The sequence below is a fragment of the Sarcophilus harrisii genome, chromosome 6, assembly GCF_902635505.1.
Source record: "Sarcophilus harrisii chromosome 6, mSarHar1.11, whole genome shotgun sequence".
Classification (NCBI taxonomy): domain Eukaryota; kingdom Metazoa; phylum Chordata; class Mammalia; order Dasyuromorphia; family Dasyuridae; genus Sarcophilus; species Sarcophilus harrisii.
The window spans coordinates 182,129,006-182,141,862 of NC_045431.1; the positions used below are offsets into that span (position 1 = coordinate 182,129,006).

The 12,857-nt window shown below is 35.8% G+C and overlaps 1 protein-coding gene across 4 annotated transcripts in view; it reads right to left on the bottom strand.

Moving 5' to 3' along the window:
• Positions 1-12,857, bottom strand: part of AFAP1 (actin filament associated protein 1) — a 222,814-nt gene that overhangs the window by 12,895 nt on the left and 197,062 nt on the right. For 3 of the 4 annotated variants that reach the window (XM_003773408.3, XM_031941769.1, XM_031941768.1), the window contains 2 exons: positions 8,932-9,198; positions 6,351-6,465 (listed from right to left, as the gene is read on the bottom strand). In XM_003773408.3, the coding sequence (XP_003773456.1) occupies positions 6,351-6,465; positions 8,932-9,198 (382 nt within the window). The remainder of the gene's footprint in view (positions 1-6,350; positions 6,466-8,931; positions 9,199-12,857) is intronic. The other variant, XM_003773407.3, reaches the window with a different exon arrangement.

The window sequence follows — 12,857 nt, forward strand, 5'->3', positions numbered from 1 at the left end:
AATTAACAGAAATATATACAAAAAACACATGCTATGTTCACTTCTGTTTTCTGTGTTTTTTTTCTCTCTCTCCTGTGGTTTTCCCCTTTTGTTCTGATTTTTCTCTTCCAATGTGATTCATAAAGAAATGTGTATTAAAAATTAAATTAAATTAAAATAAAACTTGGAAAAAAAGTAGTTAAATAGAAGGTTGTTATTTTTACAGGGAAGGCATTAACTATTCAAAGGATCTTCAGATCTTCTTGCAGAAGCCAAACTTCAGTCAAGTCTTAAAGAAATGTAGGGAGATAGAGGGAAGGAAGGAGTGCATTCTGGGGAAGGGGGATGCACAGTGCAATTGCAGTCAGATAAGAGAGTATCATATATGAGGGGCAAAAAGAAAAATTGGATCACAAAGACAGGACATAAAATAATGTCCAAGGAACCTGGAGAGATAGATAGGAAGGGGCTAGGTTGTACTGGGCTTTAGAAACTAAACACAAGAGTTGATATTTTATCTTAGCCACTGGGGCTGAAATAAGTGAGTCATGTGGGTAGATCTGCAATTAAGGAAAATTACTCTGGCAGCAATGTAGACTATGGGCTAAGAGCGGTAAGAGACTGGAGGAAGGGAAATCATAATAATTAATTCTAACCATTTTGATGAAACTCCATGAAAAACTTCAATAAGAGGATTCTATGCATATTTATTGGTGGGGGGTTTGTTTTTCTTTTTCTTTAATTTGGGAGATGGGGAGGACAGGAGAGAAACTAAATGCTTGTTAAATGAAAAATCAGTCAAACATTGAATAAGCATTTGTAAAATGCTTCCTTCATATCAGGAACTCTGTTAATCCTTAAGGATACAAAATAAATTAAATTTTTTTTTAAAGAGGGTTTAATGCTAGATGTTCTATTATGTATATAATGCTTGATCTACACATAAACTGCTCACTTGGGTGGAATAAGTATCTAGCAAAGTGAATCTCTCACTTCCTGTAGTAAAGACCATATGGATTCTCAATGAAAATACGAGTTGTTTTTTCTTTTCAATAATGAGGTAATTCAAGGCAATGCCAATAGATTTGTGATGGAAAGTGCCATTTGCATCCAGAGAGAGAACTAGACTGAATGTAGACCAAAGCATAGTATTTTCACCTTTGCTATTGCTGTTTGTTTGTTTTTTCTTTCTCATGTTTTTCCCCTTTTGATCTGATTTTTCTTGATGAATATGAAAATATGTTTAGAAGAATTACACATTTAACCTATACTGAATTGCCTTCTGTCTTGGAGAAATGGGGAGTTGAGGAAAAGAGGGAGAAACATTTGGAAAACAAAATTTTGCAGATGAATATCGAAAACTTTCTTTGCCCATATTTGGAAAAATAAATTACTATTAATTTTTTTTTAAAATATGAGTTTTAGGTCCAAAGGCACATGGGCAGCAAACAGCAAAGGCAATATTCTCTTCCTTCAAGTGGAAATCACAATGCAGGGGAGCTGCTAATCTTCTATAACTTAGTTATCATAGGCACTGATTCCTCACTCCCTCGTGAGTATTTTCTTTATAAGGCAATCTCTTCCTCTAGAAATGGGGATAAAAATCACTGCACAGGATTGCTGAGAAGCAAACTGAAAGACTGGATGAGGTAACTGTTACTATCTTTCTCTAAATCATCAAACTTTTTTTAAGTGAACTTAAATGTCAAATTTTATTATTCACTTGTAAAATATCTATGTCCTGGCCCATTGGAATTTAGGGATGATTTTCAGTTTTCTTCATTTAATCATCATAGCTTTTGAAGGATTTTCTGATTTGCACCAAACTAAAGAGGCCCCTCCAGGCTTATCTAGGAGACAAGAACTATATGTTCTTGAACTTCAGCCTAAGATATTGACTAACACATTCTGTGAAACTTCAAGAAAAAGATTGTAAAAAGTATGTAATCTCAACCTTTACAGTGTACAAAACAATAAAAAGTAACAACAAAACACTTCCCTTGAGCCCTCTCATTTGCTCCTAACCTTGTGAGCCAAGCATGGGTTATTATCTTTGCTTTTATAGAGGAGGAACAGAGATGTTAAATAATTTATTCAGGGTCACATATATAATGAATGGCTGAGCCAGGCTTTGAACCAAGATCTTTTGATTCCAAATCCAATGTTCTTTCCAGTAACCACCTATAACTGTAAAGATGACTGCAGGCAAAGTTAATGACTGACAAACTCAGTAAAGTTCCATGAATGTGAGGGATGGCCTGACAATGAGAAAATCTAGTTTTTTAGTTTTTGTCTTAATATTAACTAGCCATGTGACTTTGGCTAACTTGCTTCGACTTTGTTTCCCCACTTGTAAAATAAGATGGTTTGTCTGGGTGATCTCAACGGTCCCTTTCAACACTAATATCTTATGTTCTCCCTCTAATTCTGACATTCTAGTTTCATTACAGATATTTTGTATGCTAAGAGCCTTTTTTCTTTTAGCACTCTGTGAATGAATGAGAAAGGATTTACTAAGTGAATAGCAAATCAACAAGCATCTATTAAGCACCCACTATGTTATGTACCAAGCATTATGCTAAGCTTTATTGTTGCTCAGTTATTTTAGTCATGTCCAATTCCATTTGGGGTTTTCTTAGCAAGATACTGAAGTGGTTTGCCATTCTCCAGCTCATTTTGCAGATGAGGGAATTTGCAGAATGAGAAAGGATTTATTAAATGTGAAGAGCATCTATTAAGTATCTACTATGTCAAGTACCAGGCATTATGCTAAGCTTTGTTGTTGTTCAGTTATTTTAATCATGTCCAACTCCTTGTGATCCCATTTGGAGTTTTCTTGGTAAGATACTGAAGTGGCTTGCCACTTCTTCAGCATATTTTATAAATGAGGAAACTGAGACAAACAGGATTAAATGACTTGCTATGACTTGATCATAAAACTAGCAAGTATCTGAGTTCAAATCTCAGGTCTTCCTGATTCCCAATCTAGCACTCCATCCACCGTGCCACCTAGATGCCTTTGCTAAACACTGAGATCCAAAAAAACAAAAATGAAAAAACAAAACAAAACAAAAACGGCCATCTCTGATCACAAGGAGATTACAATCAAATGGGAAAATATCTTGTAAACAACTATGTGCTATGCACTAAAGATACAAATAGAAAAGTGTGGGTAGCCCTCTTCCTGAGGAATTTCCATTTTAATGAAATACACTACGCATATGGAAGCTTTGATAAAACACAGAGTCAGAGTCAAACAGTGGACTAATCAAGCTTAAAACACTTAAAAGATTGCATCGCTGATCATGGTCAGCCTAAGGACATCTTAAGAAAAAGAATTTGCCCGGCTTCATTTCTTCCTAAAGCAAGATGTTTTCAGAGCAAAAGCCAAAATAAGGAAGTGTAAATTTCCAGCTCTCCTTTTGGATCCCCATGCAATAAACCAGCGATGTTGGTAATGCAATGGGCTGAGTTCAGCAAAAATGTAGAATGCAATTATTTTTCTCTTTTGTCACCATTAGATGTCACCAAAGTTAATAAAAATTCCCCACAGAAGGCATCATAAAATAAAGGGATAAATCATGTGGCCATAAAAGAAGTATAAGTATCAAAATCAAGGCACTGTGGGAAAAGAGACAGAGGCAGCAATTTCAAGTGATATAGATCTTGTATAACATGACTTTTTAAGGAACCTATTAGTCCCCATTATTTCCTTTCTCCTCTTCCCCATAATGAACAATGAACACAAAATTAAAGGTGAGTAGTGGGGGCAGATTTCCTAATTGTATAAGAACATGCTTTCTTTAATGGAAGCAATAGTATAATAAAAAAAAAAATACAAAATAAGCTATCACCTTAAAAACAGGATGAAAATAATTTAGCTCATTCAGATGTCTTGACAAACTTCTGGGTCACAGGTCTAGTTTCCATGACTGAATGGTTCCTCATTCTACTTTGACCCACTGAGGATGGAGGCCCGCAGTCAGGAAGACTCATCTCCCTGAGTTCAAATCTGATCTAAGATACTTACTAGGTATGTGCCCTTGGACAAGTCCCTTCACCTTATTTACCTCAGTTTCCTCCATCTGTAAAAATGAGCTGGAGAAGGAAATGGCAAACCATTACAGTCACTTTGCCAAAAAGTACTCAAAGGGTGTCACAAATGGACAGATTGAACAATAACTTACCATACTACTTTACACTTAGGAAGTGCTTACTAAATCCTTTTTCATTCATTCATTGGTGATTTTATCACCATTAGTTCAATTATTACTTCCACATGGACTACTTCTAAATTTATACATACAATTGAATCTCTCCCACAAGCTACAATTCAGTGCCTCTAATAGCCTGCTGGACATTTCTTTTTATATCCTTAGCTAACATTTCAAACTCATCATGCCATAGCTAAAGTCTTCATCTTTTCTCTTAAACATCTTTACCTCTTCCCAGTTTTCTTATTTCCATTTATGGTACTATCATCCTTCCTAATTATCCAGACTAGGAATCTTTTTAGGAGGTGTTTGAGGAGGTAATTGGGGTTAAGTGATTTGACCAGGGTCACACAGCTAGTAAGTTGAATTTGAGGCTAGATTTGAATTCAGACCCTTCTGACTCCAAGATCAGTGCTCTATCTACTGCAACACCCTTACAATTTGGGAATAATCTCTACATCTTCTCTGTAGTCAGAAAAATTGGTTTCAAATCCTGCCTTCAATATATACAATTTAACTTGTGTGGTCTCACATTCATCTCACTAAGCATGAAATACAATGACCACAAATTCCTCTTTTAGCTCTAAGTCTATGATTCTGGAATCCCTCTCCCAGAAAATTCACATTTATTTTATTTTCAACTTTTTTCCAGTTCTCTTTCTACAATATCATTTGAATCTAACTTGTTCATACTCATTACTACTGACCTACATCACTTTATATCTCCCTCAGACTGCTTCAATAGCCTCTTATAGTGTCTCCTTAACTTCAGTCTCTCCTCTCTACAATAAGAGCCAGAATAACATATAGCATTTATGTAGCATTTTACATTTACCAAGTACTTAATGTATATTATCTCATTTATTCCTCATAAGAATCCTATAAGATAGATGCTATTATTATTCCTATTCTACAGATGATAAAACCGAGGCTGAGGGTTTGAATGACTTTCCCAGAGTATTAAGAGTCTGAAGTCATATTTGAATTTTTTTTAGTTTAAAAAACAAAACAAAACAAAAAACCCAAATGATTCAAGAGGTTTCCCATTTACTTTGTCATTAGAAAGAAAAAGAAAACTTTGGAATGACATTAGGGGCCTTCTATAGTCTCATTCCAACTTACCCTCCAAGACTTATTTATGTTACTCCCCTCCATGTAAATGGGGCTATTAGCTGTGCCTCGACTTTGTCTTGATCATCCTTGTTCCCCTACATTAGTTCTCTATAACAAAAATATGCACATCTGTCGTGCAAAATCTTTGATTTCTTCCAAGTTTCAACCCAAGTACCACATCTTCCATGAACACTTCTAAAATTTACTTGAGCACTCTTCTTGGATTACTCTTTTTGACCTTTGTCTCTTTGTTCTGTAGCATATTTATCTTAGTATATATGTTCCAGTTTTCTAATAGACTCTATGCTCCTTGAAGACAAGAAGTTTGTTTTCATTTTTGGGTTCCCCAGTGCACCATAGTGCTCATCCATTGAACTGCAATTAATTGATCCTGAGCCATAAAGTTATTTAGATCATTGGTTGTTATTCAACATGATTTGAAAAATCTGTGATATTTCATGGTATGCAGCAGAGAACAAAAGAACAATTTACAAAGAAGTAAAAAAAAGATGGGCACTCATGAATATATTTCTTCTACATATATACATACATACACACACACACACACACACACACACTTTCTTGGTCTGGTAATTTGTTGTTATATATTTTGAATCCTCCCTGATGTTCTATTCATATCAACGTTCTCTTTTATTTTGTTTTGTGTTCATTTTCTATTTTTCTTTTTTCTTATTCTGCTTTTTAAAATAAAATATTTTTTAAAAAATAATTTTAAAAGAATGCTAAAAGAAAAAAATATGTTATGTTTCTTCCTCTTTAGGTATGACTTAAACCACACTTAGAAAGAACTCTTGACCAGAAGGCAGGAGACCCACAGTCTATACCTGACTCTGCCACTAACTTGTTATATGACCTTGAGGAAGTAAGGATCTCTGGGCCTTTTTCCTCCTTTTTAAAATGGAAGAAGCTAAGACGACCTTTAAGTGTCTTCCAGAATGGTATTTATGACTCTACTCAGGGAAGCCTCTAAAAGTCCTTCCACTGATCTCCCAAACATAAAGAATGGCACTATGAAGAACTTACTTGATGCTGTCCGTTTGACAGTAGCCGATGAGTCCGTTTTCTTTTGAGGACTGTTGACATTTCTCCCTTTCCCTGGGACCCCATTAGATGCTATAGGAGGTTTCTTGCTCTTGAACTATTAGGAACAAATTAGACAAGAAAATTAAGTATCTGTACTTTTGTTTTTAACCACAGTACCTCCTCTTTATCTCTTTCACTTGTCCCAAGTCTGATGACAAAGAACAAGTGTCTGAAACCACATTGGCTCCTAAATTCCATATAAGGTTTATCCTCCCTGACAACTCATGGATGAAAATACTTAGGATTTTTATCTTTTAAAAAGTAAAAATTAATTAGGAGTAGCTAGCATTTAAAAAAATACTGTGGCTTGAAGGGAGATGACCTGATCCAGCTCCCAACTCTGCCACTAATTACCAGAATGACCTTGGTCAAATCATTCAATCTATAAAACAGGGATGGTAAGATTTATGCCATCTAAGTCACAAGGCTTTGGGGGAGGGAAATAGATTGTATAAATCAGACCACAGTAACCTGGGAGGAAGCATGGAAAAGTGGATAGAAGGCCATCCTTAGAGACAAGCCTCAGGTATATCTTGCCTTAATGTTAACTAGCTATTTTTATAGGTTTGATGACCTATAAGATGCTTCATTTTTTTTTTAATTGTGAAATGATGATAACAACAACTTCCTACCTACACAGGATTCTTACATGGAAAATATTCTGTAAAATTTTAAAATGACCTATTATATGTAAAACTGCTTTGTAACCTTAAGTTTATTGAGGCTTAAAAATAAAGGCAAAACAGAAGGCAATACATTTTTTAAAATGTCACTTTAATTAAGTCTTAGTGTGATTTTAAAACTTGAAATTGTACCAAGACTTTTGGGAAACTCTATTTAAATGCATAGCTATTATTACTACTAAGTAAATAGGAGCTATTATGTCAGACAGGGAAATTTCAAGGATCCATGTAAATACCTATATAAAATGTGTTTACACAGTACAGGATAAAGTTTTACAAAAATGAAAAATGTTAGTAAATAGCACAATAGAGGGAACGTGTGAAATTAAATTTGTTTTGTTAAGCACCAAAGCCAAAGTTAATATGGTGGCAAAAAAAAAGAAGGTAAATAAAGGAAAATAACCAATAAGAAAAAAAAGAAAAGAAACCACCTGAAAATTTAGTGGAAATGTCAGATTTGGAATCAAAGAACCTTGATTTGAATCACAATGTTATGACTTAATACCTGTGAGATTTTAGGCATGTGCTTTAATTTTTCTGGATTTCATTTTCCTATGTAAAATAAGTAGGCTAGACTAGAAGATTCTCCATGATTCCTTCCAACTCTGAACCTTGATTCCATAACATCATGAAACATAGATATATATGAACCTATATAGAAACCCATGTTTCATGTTAATTTGCAGACCATCCAGAAGTACATGCGCATGATCTACACTGGGGTTCCAAGGGAGGGGCACTGGACTTAGAACAAGAATCAGAAGGGACTGTAGTGCATATCCCAGCTATGTCATGTGTCCACGAGGAATTCCCTTTTTATCTCTGAGCTCTTTTCCTTCTTTTGTGAATAAGGACAATGATGCTGATGTCACAGATTTGTCATGAGGGGAGCATCTTGTGAATTACAAATCAACCAAAACTTCTCTCCTTTTTCTAGTGCTTTAAAGATTGACAAAACAGCTTTCTCCATTATAGTTCTGCTTTCCTCAAAAATGATCTTGAAATGTGAGGTATTACCATTATACCAAAGTTACCTAACCATGTTGGGTTGGTATCAAATGCTTGCCTCTTGGAACAGACTTCTAAGAAAGTCTACTCTCTCAGGGAATAAATATAGAGTTTTGAAGATTTGGGAGAGAGGCAGGTATAAAACAAGTATATTGGCTGCCTACTCCCCTCTGTACATTTTGGCAGTCTTATCTGTTAGTAGTTATCAATACCTAAATATTACTGAGATCAAGAGAAAAAGGAAAAAAAAGGTTTTTCTGTTTAGATCCACATGCCCACCAACAAAGATAATTTCACAGGTTGGTACTGAAAAACACAGAAATGTAGGAGAAGAAAGGCATGAGGGAAAAATGATTCTGCAGAATTCAGAATAGACATCTGAACTTAAATATTAATGTTTGTCACAAATCTAAGAAAAATAAGTTACATCAAAGGAACAATGATTTTGAAATGGATTCACTGGCTATCTAAGCCCATCCTCTCATCTTCCAGGTGACCAGAGGGACCATAACACTCACACAACTTGACCAAAGTCTCATAGGTAATCAGTAGTTAAGTTGCTCTAATATCAAGTCTAGTACCCTTTACAGTTTCCAAGTATAATCCTATAATATCCCCTTCTATCCTTTAATCAGCTAAGAAACAAGCAAATACTAACTGAAAACATAAGTTGTTAGGGAAACAATATTCCACTTGGGAAAAGATTATACTTTTCTTCCAGTTGATACTATTTATTCTCATTTAGCAATAGAAATTGCAATACTGTTATAAAAGCATAAGAGTAACATGAAATCCAAGCCAAATTCACATTATAGAAGTTCATGTAGTACCTGAGAGTTCAGCCCGACAGATCCCCTCCCCATTGAAGAGGTATTAGTGACAGACTGAGCAGAAGATAGATTGGAGGAGACAGGATGTTTGTAATGGTTAGCAGACAGTTTGTCAGTAGATAATCTAGAAGCCTTTCTTTCAGCAGGTGGGTAGCGGGCAAAGATTTTTGGAGACGGCAAGTTATCATACAGCCCCGCGTTATCATAAAGCACTTCTTCTCCCAAGATTCTGCTACGGGAAGTCAGAAAGCCATCTTCTTGTTCCCACTGCAACACACACATACACACGTCTCAACTGTTAGTATAAAGTCATGATATAAAGCAAAGCAGAATGAAACCATCAGCAAGTCCAAAAGTCATAACCCTCTCCTCCTCACCCCTGGAAGTTAATCCGTGTGACGTCCCTTCTCAAGCATGTGTGTTTGGTTGCTATAGGGATTCTTCCCAGAACTTTTCTATCTTAACATCCTTGAAGAAAGAGTTTTGTTTTGTTTTGTCTTATTTTAGGGGGATTGGCCCCTTGAGTCATTTTTACGCCCGATGGTTAACAGTCAGTCTTCCCTAACTAAGAGAATATGTCAACCACAATTTTAACCTTTTACATTTTTAGAGAAAGACAGTAAGAGCTTACATTTCTCCAATGCCTGCTTTTATGGTTTATAAAACACTTTCTTCACAATTACCCTCTGGAGTCTCATCCCAAGAATCTGTATCCTCATTTTGTAGATATGGATAACCAGGTTCAGAAAGTTTGTGTGATTGATGTACAGTCACACGGCTGAGGAATGTTGGAGCTGGGACCCAAACCTGGAATTAGCAGACTGCTGGACTAGGGTCTCTTGCCACTGCAAGCGAGTGTTATAGCCATTTGTTTTGTGGGGTTCCCTAAGGTCTAATGAAAAACTACCTAAGGGAAATCTGCCTATAATGCTACTCCCTACTACATGTTGTAGTTGAGCTATTTCAATATTTTGTGACCCCATTTGGAGTTTTCCCAGCAAAGAAGTAGTTGGCCATTTCCTTTTCCTGTTCAGTTTACAGAAACTGAGGTAAACAAGGTGAAGAGACCTACTCAAGGTCACACAACTAGGAAATGTCTGAGGTCAAATTTGAATTCAAGAAGGCGAATCTTCCTCACTGCAAGTCTGGGACTCTATCTCCTGGACCACTTAGCTACCGTCTCTACTACACACTTTGCTATATTTGATAACAACCTTTAAAAGAAACTAGAGCTTTGGAAAGAGATCTGGACATAAAGTTGGGACAAACTTTATGTATTGACTATGCAACTACAGGCAAGTAAACTAACTTAGTCTCAGTCTCCTAATCTGTGAAAGGGGCCTATATTTACTCTTTAAATATATTTAACTGAGTGTGAATACCCAATCCTTGAATTCCCCACAAGCTACTGATATTAAAAGGGCTAAAAAAAAAAAAAAAGGCCCAGTGTAGCTACCACATCCCAAAACTATTTCCTTTGCCTGGTCATGGCCTCATCTATTCATGGAAGTTTCTTTCTCACAGAATTGATAGGTCTACCTTCCACAGGGTCTAATGTAAAGTCAATTCCTTTTCTCCTTAGGGTCTTCCATCCACATCCCTCCACTTAAAAAAAAAGTTGTTAAAGTGGTCTTGAGGGTGCAGACTTAACATGCTTCTTGTTCTAGGGTATTCTGCAATAATTGTCCTGGCCCAAGAATTCTTACTGAGGGTTCGGTTCTGATACTTGGTCTCTCTTTTTCCCAAGAAAATTGCAGGGAAGGAATTTTGTAAACCATACTTATGACATAATTGAGAGCTATTATTATCACAAATGGTGTGTTCAGAGGGAGAGTTTCCAGTTGGCCATCTGAACCCAAACATGATGCTTTAATAACTAGCTGATACATGAATTCTAACTTATTTTGGTGGGGAGGGCTTTTTTTTTAAACCAGAGACTGAAATAGTTAGACACCATTTCACAATCACTGAAAACTAAAAAAACATTAACACCACATCTGGCTAAAGTCTAAATTAAAAGCAAAGGCTCTCTCCATATCAGGATGATTTTTTTTTAAGTCTCTTGACAAATGGCCCTTATACTTAAAAGAAGCAATATTTAGTTTATATAGTGTGAATTTTACCCCAATTTTAGACACTTCATATATAGCTCTTTTCTGTCAGACCATAATTAGGCGCCTTTTTCATAAAAATAGCACAGTCTAAAAATTACATTGTAGGAGTGTTTTCATTCCTTTGCATTAACATCAACGTGTCTATTTCTATGACGTCAGCTACCCAGCTCTAATCTAAAAATAAAGCTATTCACAGATAAATCTAAAGCAAATGAGATTTTCATTAAAAAGGCTGGCCCCTGTTTATCCAAGATTCTTTAAGTAGCATTGGCTATCATTTCCCCCTCAATCAATTCATCTGCATTTGCTCAAGGATTTTTGCAAAGCACTGGGCATAGAAATGCAAAGACAATAACGCTCCCTGCCCTCAAGGAAATTATATTTTATCAAGGAAAATGACATATATACATATCAGAAAGAAATGGAAGGAAGAGAAGGAGGAGGAGGAAGAGGAGTGGAAGGAAAAGGAAAAGGAGAAAGAAGAGGAAGACAAGGAGGAGGAAGAAAAGAAGGAGGAGAAGAAGGAGGAGGAAGAGGAAGAAAAGGAGGAGGAGAAAGAGAAGGAGGAGGAACAGAGAAAAAAAGAGAGAAACAGAAACAAAGAAAAAAAGAGAGAGAGACACACACAGAGAGAGACCGACAGAGAAAGAAAAAGAGAGAGAGAGAGAGAGAGAGAGAATATAGAAAATACATTTTTGTTGTAAGAATAGAGAAACTAGAAGCTGTGGGGAGAGGGAGAGCTTAGGAAAGGTCTAATGTGGAAGGCAGTGCTGAGTTGTCTTATAGGAAACTAGGGATTTCTAGAGGCAGAGATGAAAATGAAAAGGTATATCACTGAAATGGAGGACAATCTGTTCAAAGAAATGAAGATGGGAGGTAGATTGATGTGAGTGAAAAACAGCAGAAAAACCTTAAAAAGTATCATAAAGTTGGAATAGGGCTTTATGAGCCATCTAATCCCAATGCTTCATTTTACAGATAAGAAAAATGAAGCCCCCAAAGGTCCAATTACTTACATACTAAAGCCGTGCTATGTGTATACATGTGTGGATGTATATTATATATATATATATAGGCCATCTATTATATATATTTATATATAATATAAATCCATATATATATAATTTACCACTGAATCATGAGGTTGAGATCCCTTGATTTATACTGAATGAGTCTAATTATTAGCGTGATTGTGCCCTTTAAGCTATAGAAAAACTTGCCAGCTTCACTTGTATCAAAAGAGAGCCTGAGCATGGAATTATGGAATCTCAGTAATGGCAGGGAAGCTCAGCCATCCTCTGAACAGACCCCATATGAATCATGAAATCTCTGTACAAAACTGATAAGAAGAGATCCATCCACTCTTAAGAATCTCGAGAGAAGTGGTCTATTATTTTTTCAGCTAGTCCATACTATTTCTTCCTGACAAATCTCATCATAAGGAATTCTTTTCTGTATTGAGTGAAATCACTCTCCTTGTATTTTCCATCCAGTAGTCTCCATTCAGAGCTTTGGCACCCCTGGAAACAACACACCTGCAGGTGGTAACTACTTGATACCAGCCATCAATCATAAAATAAATTTAAGACCAGTGTCTCAATCACTGCAAATGTGTAAGGGAAGGGGAGGTGTTCCTACATACAAAAAGATGTAATAGTCAAAAACATCTCTGAAAGCTATAAGGAAAAAGAGACTCTATCTAACTATGAGAATATCTCTTCTCAACCACATATTTACAATAATATAATGGGAATCACAAGGTGATTCAGGATAGAATGTGCTATAGATTCAACCAAAAATATTCTAAAATAT